The sequence below is a fragment of the Salmo salar genome, chromosome 15, assembly GCF_965601325.2.
Source record: "Salmo salar chromosome 15, fSalSal1, whole genome shotgun sequence".
Classification (NCBI taxonomy): domain Eukaryota; kingdom Metazoa; phylum Chordata; class Actinopteri; order Salmoniformes; family Salmonidae; genus Salmo; species Salmo salar.
Genome location: NC_138305.1, coordinates 74,191,349 through 74,208,454, shown reverse-complemented (window position 1 = coordinate 74,208,454; position 17,106 = coordinate 74,191,349). Strand labels below are relative to the sequence as shown.

At 43.6% G+C, this 17,106-nt stretch overlaps 2 protein-coding genes across 2 annotated transcripts; both read right to left on the bottom strand.

The window, feature by feature from the left end:
* Nucleotides 1-4,522: 4,522 nt before the first annotated feature.
* Nucleotides 4,523-13,393, bottom strand: tpx2 (TPX2 microtubule nucleation factor). Its single transcript, XM_014146236.3, has 16 exons — nucleotides 13,249-13,393; nucleotides 12,723-12,863; nucleotides 12,314-12,454; nucleotides 12,058-12,208; nucleotides 11,620-11,703; nucleotides 11,040-11,150; nucleotides 10,626-10,735; nucleotides 10,400-10,545; nucleotides 10,073-10,244; nucleotides 9,793-9,931; nucleotides 9,296-9,515; nucleotides 8,793-9,062; nucleotides 8,366-8,512; nucleotides 5,988-6,099; nucleotides 5,400-5,587; nucleotides 4,523-5,004 (listed from the first exon to the last, which is right to left on the bottom strand). Exons 2-16 carry the CDS (start codon nucleotides 12,835-12,837, stop codon nucleotides 4,894-4,896), a joined length of 2,217 nt encoding a protein of 738 aa, XP_014001711.3. The 5' UTR covers nucleotides 12,838-12,863; nucleotides 13,249-13,393; the 3' UTR covers nucleotides 4,523-4,893.
* Nucleotides 13,394-14,059: 666 nt separating this feature from the next.
* On the bottom strand, nucleotides 14,060-16,562 carry trappc6b (trafficking protein particle complex subunit 6B). The gene is made up of 6 exons (XM_014146238.3): nucleotides 16,124-16,562; nucleotides 15,975-16,042; nucleotides 15,087-15,204; nucleotides 14,892-14,975; nucleotides 14,698-14,791; nucleotides 14,060-14,371 (listed from the first exon to the last, which is right to left on the bottom strand). The coding sequence occupies exons 1-6, from the start codon at nucleotides 16,202-16,204 to the stop codon at nucleotides 14,340-14,342; spliced, it is 477 nt and encodes a 158-aa protein (XP_014001713.1). The 5' UTR covers nucleotides 16,205-16,562; the 3' UTR covers nucleotides 14,060-14,339.
* Between the last annotated feature and the right edge of the window lie 544 nt (nucleotides 16,563-17,106).

The following is a 17,106-nucleotide window of genomic DNA, read 5'->3' as shown; positions in this document are numbered from 1 at the left end:
GCTACCAATGCTCACAATAAAGCCCCCAACACACAGAGCTGTGGAGAAAGGAGACATTACCTTCTGACCAGCCCAAAGTCGATAATCTTCACCTGATGGCCAGTGTGATTCACACAAAGGATATTCTCCGGTTGTAAACATTGTAGTGGATAAATGAGCCATTGATTACTTTTCATGACACCGACACATGCATGAGTGCCTCTTTGATTCATGATGAGTGACCATGCAGTGCTTCAAGTGGTGATTAAAATGTGTCTGTAATTTGTGACAGTTGGTGGTGGGGCTTAAAATCTGGTTTGAGACAATGCATATCGAGTCCACCATACTCACTTTCAGGTCGAGGTGGAGGACGTACATCTGATGCATGTAGCTGACCCTTTCACAGATCCGCTTGGCAAACACCATGGCATCCACCTCGGTCAGCGGTGCACTCTCATCCACGATCCTTTCAAACAGCTCTCCACCCTCAACACTGCCACACACAGATAGCACGTTGACCAACTCCACTGCTCCTTTCCCCTTTCCATTGTGTTCTTTTATTTGATGGATGTAATGCACTTTGTTTCGTCATGTATCCATATTTGTGGGGAATGTTGGGAAGCACTACAGTCTAATGGAGTACATGACAAGGAATATCAGAATGGAATATGAAGGAATAGTAGCAACTTACTATTCCAGAATTAACACCAGCTGGGGCTTGGCGTCAAAGACCTCGTAGAGCTGGAGGATGTTGGGATGACTCAGCTGGTTTATCGCCTGCACCTCGTTATTCACCTTTTTTCACAGGCAAATGTAAACATACAAATATATATATATATTTATTTTTTACAGGTACATATATATATATTTATTTTTTACAGGTACATATTTGTATGTTGACATTTATATATGTATATCATGTTGACATTTGTCAACATGGTAAAAGACCATGCAGTGTATACATTTAACCATTCACACAATGAGGAAACAGACTCAAAGTAACTTAGCAGTGACAAGTGAGGTCCTGCCTGGCAGAGATGCTGTCCTAGGTAGTGGCTCGATGGGTGGGGCTTGGGAAATTCCCTGGCAGGTGTGGGGGCCCCTTTGCTCCAGACCTAATTTACAAGACAAAACAGAATAGTCCTCAATGGAAATTGGACACATTTCCTACAAGCCTCTCATTTTCACAATAGCATGATGGTTGTTGTAACATCAACATTGAGAGAGCAAAATCATTGTAATTTATATCCACTTCACAGCTATTCATCTCCTTTCAAATGCTGTTTGAAACTTTCATTCAGATTAATCACATGGCATTGGTTGAGACATTGAAATACAACCTTTTTGACCTGTAGTGAGCTCAGTCAAACTAAGTCTGTGAATAATGATATAATACTTCCATGTGTCATTGAACACGTTACCTTTGGTCAGGCCCTCTAAAGTCCTCTGCATTTTACTCATCCTCCTCTCCAAGTTGGTGGGCCTGATCACCGACAACGACGAGACAGCCTATAGGGAGGAGGTCAGAGACCTGGCCGGGTGGTGCCAGAATAGCAACCTATCCCTCAACGTAACCAAGACTAAGGAGATGATTGTGGACTACAGGAAAAGGAGCCCCGAGCACGCCCCCATTCTCATCGACGGGGCTGTAGTGGAGCAGGTTGAGAGCTTCAAGTTCCTTGGTGTCCACATCAACAACAAACTAGAATGGTCCAAACACACCAAGACGTGAAGAGGGCACGACAAAGCCTATTCCCCAACAGGAAACTAAAAAGATTTGGCATGGGTCCTGAGATCCTCAAAAGGTTCTACAGCTGCAACATCAAAAGCATCCTGACCGGTTGCATCACTGCCTGGTACGGCAATAGCTCGGCCTCCGACCGCAAGGCACTTCAGAGGGTAGTGCGTACGGCCCAGTACATCACTGGGGCAAAGCTGCCTGCCATCCAGGACCTCTACACTAGGCGGTGTCTGAGGAAGGCCCTAAAAATTGTCAAAGACCCCAGCCACCCCAGTCATAGACTGTTCTCTCTACTACCGCATGGCAAGCGGTACCGGAGTGCCAAGTCTAGGACAAAAAGGCTTCTCAACAGTTTTTACCCCCAAGCCATAAGACTCCTGAACAGGTAACCATTTTGTGCACCCCCCCAACCCCTCTTTTACGCTGCTGCTACTCTCTGTTTATCATATATGCATAGTCACTTTAACTATACATTCATATACATACTACCTCAATTGGCCCGACCAACCAATGCTCCCGCACATTGCCTAACCGGGCTATCTGCATTGTGTCCCACCACCCGCCAACCCCTCTTTTTACGCTACTGCTACTCTCTGTTCATCATATATGCATAGTCACTTTAACCATACCTACATGTACATACTACCTCAATAAGCCTGACTAACCGGTGTCTGTATATAGCCTTGCTACTGTTATTTTCAAATGTCTTTTTACTGTTGTTTTATTTCTTTACTTACCCACACACACACACACACACACACACACACACCTTTTTTTCGCACTATTGGTTAGAGCCTGTAAGTAAGCATTTCACTGTAAGGTCTACACCTGTTGTATTCGGCGCACGTGACAAATAAACTTTGATTTGAAGTTCTCAAGCAGCCTGGAATGGGCCACAAGCTGTCTCTCTGTCGCCTCTCGCTGGTCGCTGTGCAGACTGCAGGTAGAGCAGATGGAGAAGTCACTTATTCCTCTGGAGAGCTCATCCAAGTGATCTACTTTGGCCTCTAGGACAGGTAGGTTTGTAGGAACTGAGACTGGTGGCGGACAATGCACTGAACCCATTATGGACAAACAGTGGCCCTCAATAGGCCTCTGCAAAACCAGCCTTTAGACTAGAAGCAGAGAGGCAAAAGTCACAGAAGACAGAGGCACAGATTTGAGGCTATCATCAGGAAATGGAAGTGATCGTTACAAATGCTACAAATTGTTACTAGTTACATATGCTACAAAAGTCAGCACAGTTGGTTACAGCTCCCTCAACAAATATAAAGGTTGGCACTCTTCAAATTCTATCTACCTCTTAGATCAATGAAAACAGTAGAAGGCAGAGTAGGAAGAATAAAGTAAGATCAGGTACACAACGAGCAGAAAGACCAGTACTGGTTAGTCACAGTGAGGTTGGTCTCGTCCAGAGAGGAGAAAGCCGCAGTGAGCTGGTTTTCTCTGTTATCTCTTCCAGCTACCACCTCATGGCCCAGAAATAGGCAAGAAAGGGGCAAGGGTGCCAAGGGTTGGGAAACAGTAGCAGATAAGCAAGGTATGCATGATAGGCCAGACAGACATCAAGAGCAGGACATAGATGCAGTTTATCTGATGGAGAGCATGTGCACACAAAATCAATCCAGTATTTGTACACAGAAGACAGTGATCCTCCAGATGTCTGGGTCTTGGCTAATTGTCTGTTTGGACCAATCTTCTAGTAAAGACTTTTCCAGACCCCCAAATAGCATACCCATTGGTGTTGTAGCCTCTCACTAAACTATCGGATACTGTTCCGCCATAATACTCTTCCTGTTTCAGATACTCTTTCCAGTTTGTTTTGGTGTTTGTTGGTTATGCTGTTTCATGTTACCTTGTTTCATTTTGGAATTCAAACATACAGGTTACTGCCAAGATAATGGAAACACAAGGATACAAAGTATATTGCTTCCACACAGGTTCAGTTCCTTAGTTAAACAATTAACATCCCATCAAGCTTAGGGTCATGTATAAAAATGCTGGGCAGGCAATTATTCAGGAAAATATCTTTGGGCTTAGCTGTGGTCAATTTGCAGTGTACAAATAATTGTTTTGGCCATCTGCTCCAACACAAAAAAAAATATACAGTACCAGTCAAAAGTTTGACACACCTCATTCCAGGGTTCTTCTTTATTTTTCCACATTGTACAATAGTGAAGACATCGAAACAATGAACACATATGGAATCATGTAGTAACCAAGTGTTAAAAATCAAAATATATTTTAAATTTGAGTTTCTTCCAAGTAGCCACCCTTTGCCTTGAACACTCAACCAGCTTCATGAGGTAGTCACCTGGAATCTATTTAAATGAAAACAGGTGTGCCTTGTTAAGAGGCACAACCTTGAAAGTCACAAACCAGGCTCTGAGGGGTGGCCTTCTGGCTGTACCGGGTAGATAACAGTACAGCACCAAGATCCTCAAACTTTCATAGATGACCAGCAGGGTCAAATAATAAATCAGTGGTTGTAGAGTGCAATAGATCAGCACCTCAGGAGTAAATGTCAGTTGGCTTTTCATAGCTGAGCATTGAGTTCGAGACAGGTGCAGCAGTCGAAAACAGCACATCCAGTGAACAGGCCAGGGTTCCATAGCCACGGCAGAACAGTTGAAAACCTTGCTCAGTTGGTCAGCCTCTGGTCCTGGAGATAGTTAGTCAGTCAACACTTATATACCCAGTTCGAGTGCTGTAGGCTCCCCCCCAGAGGGAAAACCAGACTCGCGGTCCCTGGTAGAAAAAAGGTTGAGAAACACTGCAATAGCTTAAAGAACTCAAAAAGTATCAGAGAATGTCCATTTTTATTGGCAGAAGGCTGCTGCAACATGTTGCAGAGACAGTCAAAACTACATTCATGTCAGGAAATTAAAATACAGGTAAGACTTCAAAGACAGATACATTTAAAGCCTGGTGTTTTAAAAGGTTAAGACATTAAGAACATTACTTTATTATACATAATCGAAATCAAAGCGACAGCAAGTCAGAACAAGCAAGAAATGTACAGGCCATAGTGGGAATGAGCAGTCAGGTTTTTCCAGGGAAATTTAAAGCTGAAGAAAGGTTCAAACCAATAAAATAAAAGGCAGACCACAGAAGCGGCACAGAACTAAATTAAGTGTTTATATAATATACACAACTAAATCCCTTCTCATCCATCACATGCGGAAGCGATCAGAAAAGTTGGGAGACTGGGGCACAGTGAGTGTGACGTCGCTCTTCTTCAGCTCCAGCTGTTTGTAACGTCTGACGGGTTGGGCTTTGTGGACCTGAGGGACAGAGAGAGGACACTCATGTACAACCAGGGCTTCTGTTCCGACAAACCACCACACACACGATTAAAAATACTAAACGCCCTAATGAGCAATAAATCAGTTGTATCAGGTGTGTTGGTGCCGGGCTAGAGCAAACATCAGATTAGGGTACACAACATTTTGAAACCGAAAAGGAAAGTTTTAGACAAGTTCAGGTTGGCCACCCTACCCAGGTGTGTTTGTGCTGGAACAAAAGCCAGCACATGTAGAGGGAGACTGGTTTATTTCAATAGCATGGTTTAAAAGCAGTATACAGACAACAAGCCCTTACCAGGCTACAACTTAGCTCTACAGTATTTTAAGCACATAACCAACTTCTGGGGGGGCTGGTCTAAGGTCAGTGTAGTTACCTGTTCTAGACGTAGCCTGGCCATGTTCTCCTTCTCACGCTCCTCCTGCTCCCTGCGCTGTTCCCCCTCTATGCGAGCCCTCAGCGCCTCCTTCTCACTCACCGCCTGGTCAAACTCCAGCCGCTCCTTGGCGCGGCGCTCTGTGGACAGCTGGAAACCCTCTGGAACTACGGAATTACTCATGTAGTCTAAAAAGAGGCAAGTAAAAAGAGGGAGGTGAAAAGGGGTTTGGGTGGTGAGGTGTTTTTAAAAAAGATTGGCAGGTGGTAAAGGCAAAAAGGTTATGAGTGCAGAAGTCCAGCTCAGCATTACCCAAACCCCACGTAAAGGAGTAGGCAACCCTGATCCAGTGTTGAGACTAAGATAAACAAGACTGGAATTTGTAGTTGAGGGAAAGAAATAGGCTAGAGATGAGTCTCAAGACAGGTAAAGATCCAAGAGAACTGTTCTGGGTGACAAAAGTGGGGGAATCCCTTAAAGGGTGGGAGGAGAAGTTGAGAGTTAGAGGTCCAACGGTTTCCAGGACTAAGGTTGTGGTCTATGGCCAGTGCAGAAAGAGGTGAGCGAGGCTGGTGTGATCATACTTACCCAGGACAGAGCGGTTCTCTTTCTTGGGGATGAACGGCTCTTTGTGAGTGACCATATTTGGTCGAGCTTTGAAGGTGGCTGCCTCCGCCTGGTGCTTCTGTTCCTCCTTCACCTGGAGAGAACAAGACAGGGGCTTGGGCAGGAATAGTGCTGTGGCGGTCATGAAATTCTGTCAGCCAGTTGTCGTCATGCAAAAGACTTCCGGGTTGATGGTAATTGACTGTTAATTAACAAACACGTTTAGCATCTCCAGGCCTACACACATACGAGCCGCTAGTGTGCGCATTTGGCACAGCTTCATAAATAAGTTTCCTCCCGAGTGGTGCAGCGGTCTAAGGCACTGCAGCACTTGAGGTGTCAGTACAGACCAGGGTTCGAGCCCAGGCTGTGTCACAACCAGCTGTGACCGGGAGTCCCATATGGGCGGTGCACAATTGGCCCAGCGTTGTCCGGGTTAGGGGAGGGTTTAGCTTTACTTGGCTCATCGTGCTCTAGTGACTCCTTGTTGCGGGCGGATGCCTGCAGGCTGACTTCAGTCGTCAGTTGAACAGTGTTTACTCCTACACATGGGTGCAGACGGCTTCCGGGTTAAGTGGGCAGGTGTTAAGAAATACGGTTTGGCGGATCATGTTTCGGAGGACGCATGACTCGACCTTCACATCTCCAGAGCCCGTTGGGAAGTTGCAGCGATGAGACAAGCTCTTAATTGGATATCACGAATAGGGTGAAAGACTTAAATATTTTAAGTAAATATTTACCATCACATCAAATCCATTATTTTAGGCAAGTTAAGAAACATTATGAAGAAAATGTATTTCAGAAGAGAATAGGAGTTGGCTATGCACCATGCCTTAGGCTTGTTCACTTAGCAGACAAGATGTCCTTGGCATTTTATAGTAAGAATTATATAATTGATCTTGGCTGAATAAAATAGAAAGTATATTTTTCCCCATTCCAGAGCAAGAGGGTGCACATATGAAGCGGCTATGTGGAGTGTAAAAGTGAGAATTTGAAACCGGTCCTATATGCTACATTGAGTTATTTGGCAACTTTAGTTCTGAATGATACAAACGTTAGATAAAACGATATGGGCTGCATGATGCGACTATAGGCTATTGATGAGTTGAGAGTCAAAAAAGCCTGCTCTCCATTCTTTGCCTCAGGATGCACATGCGGTTCTCGTTAAGTGATCCTATTTTCACCCATCAGACTAGTCTCAATTTAATCTAGTCTTTACTAATATGTAAAATTTGTTTCGATTTAGAATGGGTCATTATCAAACGGGCAAGACATGGTCACCCATATGCACTAGAATAGCAAATAGAGGCCACTTTCCCACCAGTACATTTTTCATGCAAGTCGGCTACTCCGGTAATGTCACTGCACAACAGGTCATATTCAGCACACTCTGAATGCCATGGGCTCTCCAACCCTGTTCCTGCAGCAACCCAGTGCTTAAATTTGGGAAACCAAGTGAAATCTGGTCGGGACCATTGATAATAACATGTTCTCGCAACGAAACATTTGATTGAACTGTTGACAGCCCCCCTATGCACGCTGGAGAAAGGAATGAAGGAGACGTAAACTCAGCGGTGAGATATTCTGTAGCTTAAGGTAAAGCGTCAGCCTATTAATGATAAATATGACAAAACGCCCTATTACTAGACTATTCAAATTTCACTATAATTGTAAGCCAAATCTGAATTTGTTTCATTTAGGCTTCACCAATTACGTACCAAAGATATCTTTAATCAGTTTCTTTTTATGTTTTATTGCCATGTGCTGTATAACGGAACAATAATTTTCATTCAGGTTCTTTGAAACGACCATGTCTTCCACTCAGTTTCAACCTGTTGAACATCTTTCTTCAAATTGATCACAGTGATGTGTTTTAAAAGCACACTGTTTTCACAAGTGTTTGATGCGATTTTAAATGTAATTTGCATTGACATCATAGTCGTTAGAGGGACAATAGAGCCCCAAGTACCAGGCCATTAGGACCTGATGATCGTTAGCCAGCTGGGTACAACTAATGCATGCCCAGAGTACATAACAGGAGATTAGAATTTTACTGTGGTCATGACTCATGACTGCTGGTGTGGCAGTAATAGGGTCACTGCAACAGCCCTAGACAGGAAATAGGATTTTGCAAGTAGTCGATGCACATATAAAAATAAACTTAAAAAACTGATTGTGCCAGATATGTAGTACTTTAGTGCCAGTCAGAAATACACAACTCGTTATTCTATTTATAGGGTCGGCGTATGAAAGAAACGGCATGAACTTAGCCACATCTTCAGTTTGACAGCCGAGCAGGATTTCAATAAAGCCAGTCAGTACCACTCCAGAGTGGTCCAGGGACCCCGCCTTGGCCTTACCATCTGCTCCCAGCGGTCGTGCTTGACAGCTCCCCGCTCGTCGATGAGCAGCTTGAAGGGCTCAGGCTTGGTGGGCTCAGCCACCTTCTTCTCTGGCAGGACCACCTCATGGAAGTCCGGCAGCGGCTGGGCCTTGAACTTTGGCACCTGAGGTTCAGAATTTTTTATTGACCAATCTGGTTACAATAGCATTTTCTAGCTAAACAACTTGCAGGAGAAAGGCTTTAATTCATTATCCCAAAATAATGTTGCACCACAAATCTTAGATGCACAACACCTTGCTTGTCACCATCTAATGACACAGGGCTCAACAGGCAACTGCTCCTGTAACCCTCTCTAGTGGCACTACTCATCAGGTCTTCCCATATTAATAGAATTTATAGCAAACGCAACCCAAGGAGAAAACTGAACACTTTTAAGGCAGTACCTCTTCATGCCTCAGCTCTTCCAGCCTCTTCTCTTTCAGCAGCCTTCTCTCACACTCCCTCTCTTCAAAGGAGAAGGGGCACACGTCCATCTGGGTCTTGTCCTGGAGCTTAGGCTGGAAGGGCAGGCCAAAGTGGGGTGCTGCGTGGGCCTTGAGCGGGGCTGGGGGTTTTACCTCCTCCACCTTTCGGTCTATGCGCACCCTCTTCTTCAGGGCCCATGCAGGGGACTCTGGAACAGTGGGACACAGCACCTTCTTCTCTGGGACACCCTGTAAACCAACAGGTGTGGGTATCCCATTAGCAAGGGCACCATCACATATATACCATCATGGTATTATACCAGAGCTAGAATGTTTTGCATGCAAAATACGACATTTTCTGTTCTTTGTTCGGCATGACAATACCATAAGGAGCAGAGTGCAAACAGACTGGCATCCAGGCTACATATACTACCAATCCATGACAATGTAGTAAAAACTAGAGTTGGCCGTGTAGCACTCACCACCACCTCCTCTAGGATCCTAACCGGCAGCGGGCGGGAGTGGAAGGTGTGCTGCTCCTCGGGCTCCTCCGGCTTCTTACTGGCATTTCGATCCGTCAGCCTCTTGTCCATGTGCAAATGGAAGCCCTCAGGCCGCGTGGACTCCTTCACCGTGGGCTTCTTGGGGTTCAGCGCCCCCTCTAGGATCTTCCTGTTCAGCTCCAGGGCCTTGAACTTAAACCTAGAAGATACCGCAGGACAGGGGTGGATAATGAAGGTTGCAAATAGAGTAAGTGAAGACAATTCCTTATTCAAACAAATCATGTATGTTCCATACAACGCATTTCTATCCTCTTCAAGAGGGTTCAAGGTCGTTGGACCATGAATGTCAGCTTCATTCTAGTAACGTAGAGTACACACTGGTAGAAGTAACCCACCAAGTCTAATAACTACTATTCATAGGCCACCCCTCATGCCAGTAGAAGAACAGAGTGAAGAAGCCTGAAGTGTGGACTCACTGTTGGAGTTTCTCGAGTTCCTCAGCCTCAAGCTCAGCGCTGCTCTTGACTGTTGTGGGTCGGCACCTCTGCCGGGTCATCAGCTGAGGAGTGTGAGGGTGGGTGATCTTCAGCTGCTCACTCTTCACAGGCGACGGGCCTGAATGAGAGAATCATTGTCGTTTGCTGCCATTTTACTTCATGCACATGCATCCAGTGAGCACACCCCAGAGCGTGGGACTGCCACCATTGCCTGTCATGTATAACAGCAAGGACTGGTTGGATTAGAGCTAATACACACCCCTCTCGTGGCTCTGTCGACTGCGAAGGTGGTAGCGGGTTGGAGTCCGTCTCTGAAACCGCTCAATCTGCTGGGCCATGGGCACGTAGGGGGCAGGGTCCTCCAGCTTCCTCTTGCTGCCAGTAGACAGGTTAAAGGGCTTGGGCACAGTGGTACCATTTGACGCCTTGGCCTGACAAAGAAAATAATTCAGGAGATGACATCATGGGGAAACATGTCTGGGTGAAGCAACAACCTAGGGAAGAGGAAAAATCATATCTTTGGGTTGCACCCATCCCTTAAACTGCCATAGGGGCTGATGTGGCCAAAAAAAAGCTAGCTACTTACGGGGGAGGATGGGTGCTTGCGGAGCTGAGCGGTGAAGTCCAACTCCTTGTGCGGTGCCAAGGTGCCGACCTTGACACGTCCATCTGTGCTGAAGTTGAACTCTTTGGGTACGGTGGTGGCCAGAGTCAGCTTCTTAGGGGGCTGACCTGAGTGAGGACATGATTAACAAGATGAAATCCTGCTTAATGAAGACAGATTACTCCTTCCTACAATTGAAGCTACTCACTGCCTGCCATTGCAGCCCTGTAACTGGCCTCGTTCCTCTTCCGCTGGTCAGCCACTTCCTTCTGAAGAGTCTTGATACGCTCCATCTCCTGCTGCTCAGAGCTCTTATGCCTGGGGTTGACATACAAACGTTATAACACAATCTAGGGATATTAACCTTCAAATGCAGTGTTCCACAATCCGGGTCCTAGAGAACCACTGGGTTTTGCAAGCTTTTGTCCTAGCCCAGTGTCAATACATGATTAGTTGATTAAGGAGTTATTGCTAGGGTTATAACGCTGAGTGATGGAAATGTAACCAGTCAAATTCCTTAATGTATCCATGGATTAAAGGACTGACAGTCTTGTCAGCACCAACATCAGGTCATGCATGCCTCCTTTAATTAAAATCCATGAGTGATAGCAGTATGACATACTGTGTGGTGGTGGGGGCTGCTGCAACATGCCGGGCCTGCGTGGCTGCTCTGGGGTTGAGTCGCACGGTGGTGCGGACACTAAGACTGCGCCTGGGGGGCAGAGATGAGCTCCTGGCAAATGAACAGACCAGGACAGTCTGGTTACTTTTGTCCACAAGACAAACTGGTCAAGGTTCATTATTAAAGATGGAATCTGCAGTAGGGGGAAACAGCACCACTGCCCAGGCATTATTGTTTTTTTGACAAAGCAGAGGTGGAGAGCGCTGCATGTGAAAAAGTAATACAGTGATACATTCACCAACACCCAATATTCATTTCATATTTCAAACCCAATAGTGAACAGTTTGGACCATGCTAAACAAGCCATCTCAAAATACATCTCCACCATGGTGGGAGGGGGAAGACAAGATACTCCAGTTGTCTAACTTCGATGTGTTGACGAAATGTTGTGTTTTTGGGTTTGAGCTGTAAACAGTAAGATGAATTGCTGTCTGCCATGACCACATCCAGGGCTAGATGTAATAATTCCAGGCACACTGTGGCAGAGGGGAGGATAGTGAAAATGTATAAATTCACTGACCTTCTCTGCTTCTTGACAGGTGGTACTTGAGGGGCGGTGTGCCGTCCTTCCTCATTGCAGGCTGCCTCTTTGCGCTTTGACACCCTTCAGTGGAGAAACAAGTTAAATTACCACTTAAAAGCATACAGTTGCTTGGTCTAATACTGACCAGATAGGTCAAATACAATAGGAACTTAATTTAGTCCTGGACTGGTCTGCAGCTAAACAGGTTGATGCTGGTTATAGAAGAAACATTACTTTAGCATTATAACCATTTGCCATCTTTCCTTTCCACTTGAAATTGGCTAATAAAAATTCCAAACACCCATGAATGCAACAGGATGGCTGCAATTGTGTTCTTCAAGAAGAACCACATTCCTTAGTAACTAAATTTGACCAATGTAGCGCCTTAGAACTCACGAGATGTCAGCCGAGCTGAGTGTTCTAGAAGCAACATACCTGCGTGGTTGGGCAGGGGGTCCCTTCCTTTTTGGCAGGGCAGCTACCGGAGCTGGCTTATTTCCCCAGGAGGTGACAATGTTGGGGAGGGTAGCTAAAGACATGCTCAGGGAATCTGCTGTGGGTCCTAAGGAAGTGCTTGGGGCCTCTACTGTGGAAACAAGAATATATATCACATTACACACAGGTCAGTCAAACTTGTGAATGTAAGTGTGAAAACACCCTGGATAATCATGAAACTGTCTAAAGTACCAACCTGAGTTAGAGTTGTCCTTCACCCTGGGAGATACAACCACCCTGGGCAAGTGTGTTTTAGGGGTCATTCCAAATAGTATATTGTTTCTGTTTGGGGTGGCAAGGTGGCCAAACATTCCCCCATCCTGGCCAGCACATTGGTCTGCAGAAAGTCACACGATTCAAGCATAAAGTGTAAATTCAACAACTTTGCAAGTTACAATAGGTGATAAAGCATTTAACACCCAGACCCATTTGTCAGCGTGCTCCAATATTTCAAAATGCATGCATTATTCTTGGGAAGATCTATCCTTACACAGCCCATGTGAATTGTATAGTCGTTGCCTTACTAACAATCCCTTAACTCTTAAAATCGGATTTCCTCCAAAATACTGTATAATATTGTGCACAAACTTGCGAACATATCTTACCAAACCAAATGTCTGCGTTGTCCTCCGTATCTAATGCTTTGAAATCAATGACATGTGACGGTGCATCAAATTCGTAGTGACTAGCCGATTCACTCTGCGCCATCTCACCATCCATTTCAGCAGCTGTCTGTAGCTGGTCTCCTAACAAGCAGATGTTGATGCATGACATGAGGCCAATTGTTAAGATGGGAGTTAGCCACTGATACGTTTTCAAAACTAACTTCGCTAAATTAACGAGCAAAACGTTACTTTCTCTCCCCCCCCCCCCATGAACACATTTAACTGCGTAGCGACAAGATAGATATACAGTACGTTAACATAAGACGCACAAGAGAGCCATATAAAAACAAAATACCAGAAATGGTATCGTTAGTGTAATGAAGCTAGCGCACAGTAGCTAGCGCACAGTAGCTAACGTCGGGGTACTAGCTAGATACTGTACTGTTGATCCAAATTATCTGGGTATATTATGAGATTTAAAAAAAAAGTTAACATGTTCATAAAAATACACTACATTAAAACTTACCTTTTAAACGTGTATCTTAGAAACACAACCAAGCCGCAGTGGCAATCCCTTGAGCCGTCAGTTAGCTTCAGTGCTGCAATTACAAAATAAGGTTCGGCGTTACCGTTTAAATTTCCTCCCCATTTGAACCAGCCAATCAACAGCCTCTTCCAGAGCAATTGGTTTTCCATTGGTTTAACATGCCTAGATTACGGCATACTCAAATTATATTTCCTGCCACGTGAGGAGTTTCTGTAACGATTCTGAATGCCCACATTCTTACATTTTCATTTAGCTACATTTTACTAATTTAGCAGACACTCTTACACAGAGTCAACTAATGTATCTAGATAAGAAACCCACATAAGTAATTATAATTTACAATTCCCACAAAAAAGCTAAAACGTACAACAGTGCACGAGTTCGTTTTGGATGGCCCGGTGCACCGGGTATGCGGGGTTTACACATTTTTAAACCATTCCATTGGTCCTCCAAAAAAAAATCCACCCAACTGGGACAACGGACCATGCAAAACTAACTCTTCTAGTAACAATGGGTTTCAACAACAACAGATGAAATGGGAAATCTTTGACCATGTTCTTTGAAGAGCATCATTTTTCATCATTAATTGATCAACAATGTAACAAATGTAACTCGATGGGCAAGGATTCAATCAACTGCAAATAATAAATGTGCATTTGCACAGCATCATGCTCTATAGGCCTAATCTTTATCAATTGTTAAATAAAGTAACTATTTTTTTTGCATGTTAGGCCTACTTATTTAGGCCTATGCTATGGTCTAACTTCAACAAATGATATGGATACAAAGGTTGAAATAGACTTGGGTCTTTAATCAACACTCAGTGCAAATAATATTTTTCAGATGTAAAGAAAAAACATGATTCATGTGCATGTTACAATAATGCATTCATTAATCGTAATCAACAATAATAAGTAACAATAGTACAAATACATTTGATAAAAACATATGATATGTAGGCACAACACTGATGTCTGCATGCAGGACATTTCAAGCTTTTGTTCAATAAAGAAAGTCAATACAACTGGGTTGGGTGGCGTTGGAGTGAATATGCCTTCCTTCGGAGGGTGCTACATTTTCTGGATCATGACCTGAAATTTACCTGTGTAGAAATAAAAATATGTCAGAAGGATAAAAGTACTGTATATCCCAAGATCATTTTGCTCTTCCCATACCAACATCACACACAACATACTGTGTCAGTCTGGGCTGACTGATGTTTTTGGTTGGTTGTATTAAACTGTGTTGAGTAATGGTTGGGGCATGGTTATGCTTGAGAATCATTATAGCTCTGGATACCTGTAATAAGTCTAACTTTCATTAAACTGTTTACAACCCTGGATATCTTGTTTATAGAGGAATGTTTGGTTAGATGTTTAATAGGTTTCTCAATTCACAAGCTCTACCAAAGAGAAAAGTCTTCCTTACAGGCAGGCATAACGGACACCTCTGCTGTGACAATACTCTTCACTCCCAGGTTGGAAAGCCCTCCTCTAACCAGGCCACATGTGAACGCCAAATACTGCAATGACAGGGGCAGGGAGAACCATTCATGTGGTGAAAGTTGTCCAGGTATAAATAGTGCTTGACAAGTGAGTTTTTCCCCCATTATGCTTCCTCACCTTAGGGGCATGCTCCAAATACTGTTTACCGGCAGAGAGCTGAGTGAGTAACCGGAACTTGTTATCCTGCAGGACATAAATACCCTGAAAAATAATCCACAGAAATCAACACTACATGAAAAATGACAATATATTCAGTGAAAATATTTGACTGAGAGGTGGTGATTGAAGTGCAATTGGAAAATTGAACCTTACTTGGTGATTTGTTCTTAGGTTGTCAATTTGCTTTTTGAAGACACAGGTCCAGAAGTCTTTGCAGATGAATTTCATGACATCAAGCTCATCTTTAAACCGTGCTGTGTCTTTGGTGAACCTAAAGAAAAAGAGTATGTTCACCATGATGTTGTTCCCAGGGCCGGCTCCAGACAGAAACAGGTACTTAGGGCCCCAGGCCGCTAGGGGGCACCCAACCCAGGGCCCCAGGCCAGCTATCTAAACTTGTAGAAATCATGACCAAATACCGACCGGTCACACAGGGTATGTGCCCAGGAGCCCTGACCTTCAGGGGACCCCCACTGATTTTGTTAATCACTCTCACTCAGATATCATTAACATGGTATAAGTCATGGAAAAACGTGTAGAAGTGCAGGAAATTAGCTTAAACTGAAAAAATATGTATCCACCCCATGGCTAAATGGGTAGAATTGCACCAAATTGGCTGTAAAACTGCAAAGGTTTTTCTCTGCCCCATGGTAAAATGAGTAGAATTGCATGAAATGTGTTATACAATTGCTAACATTTCTCTGCACCTTATGGCAAAATATGTAGAATTGCAAGAGATTCACCTTAAAATGTAAATGTATTTCCGCTATCGGGGGTGGCAATCACACTTTTTTTTTTCGTGAGGTGGGGAGGGGACCCCAATCAAATCAAACTTGGGGCCCAAAAAGGGTAGAGCCGGCCCTGATAGTTCCATTACCATTGACAGATCAGGTTGGAAAATATCACCCTTGGAGATAATTTGTGTTTGGTGATGTCAGTGATTATTATAATAATTGGAGGTGGTCACAGTGGTAAACAACAACATTAATTATCCTATTAGTATCAATAAATAAACAAAACAAACATAGTGCTTCAACAAACCTTTCTATTAGTCCCTGACCCACCCGGAATCCCATATTTTCCAGTTTGGTAATACATCTCCCATTTTCCTAAAGGATAGGAGGATAAAACCACATAATTAGTTATTATGCACACACATTCCATATACCATAAAAAAAATCTGGCCTCACCATTTCCCCATGTTCAGATGATTTGTATATATACTGTATCACCTCATTGTGTAAAAACTGAAAAAGGGCTTCGTCTGCCATCCTTGGTTATTCCCAAACCTATCAAACACCTCTGGCTAGTAAGGATGATGCCACCCTAAATGCTATCAGTATTCATATATAGATATTTTATATATATATATATATATATAACGTTATATATATTCGTCTTTGAATTTAGGGATGTGTGTTTCTACAGTTACTTAATAATGTAGAGCAAAGAACACAACCTAATCGAAATTTCTATGAACCCACGAGTATTTAAGCCAACATATATTTCTAACTAGCCGTCAATAAATTACTATTATTAAATATTTCAACTGAGTCGTGAAACGCAAAGATTTAACGATGAGACATGAAAATAAACATCTGACAGAGGTCCTTCTTTCACACTAGCAAACAGTCGGCCAAAAGAATGCCTGAATAGGAAGCGAAAAAGACAAATAAAAAATGATGAAAATCTTATTATTACATTCCTTATTATTTAACAGTTCATACGTTTAAAAAATGTCAGGGGATGTATGTGTTAATTAGCCAATTAGACACGAGAAACATTGTGGCAATGTGGGCAACAACGTTACAAAAGCATATATGGGCTACTTCCATAGAGATAGATAGAGGACTCATCTTTGTATCTGTAATATTGTAGCGTCTGTGACAGCATCAAATCAAATCAAATTGTATTAGTCACATGTGCCGAATACAACAGGTGTAGACTTTACCACGAAATGCTTACTTACGAGCCCATTCCCAACAATGCATAGTTAAAAACGAAGAACAATATATCCTACAGTATGTACGTGTAGGTAGGGGTAAAAGTGACTAGACAATCAGGATAGATAATAAACAGAGTAGCAGCAGCGTATGTAACGGGTATGAAAGTCTGTCTATGTGTTAGTGTGTGTGTGTGTGTGTGTGTGTGTGTGTGTGTGTGTGTGTGTGTG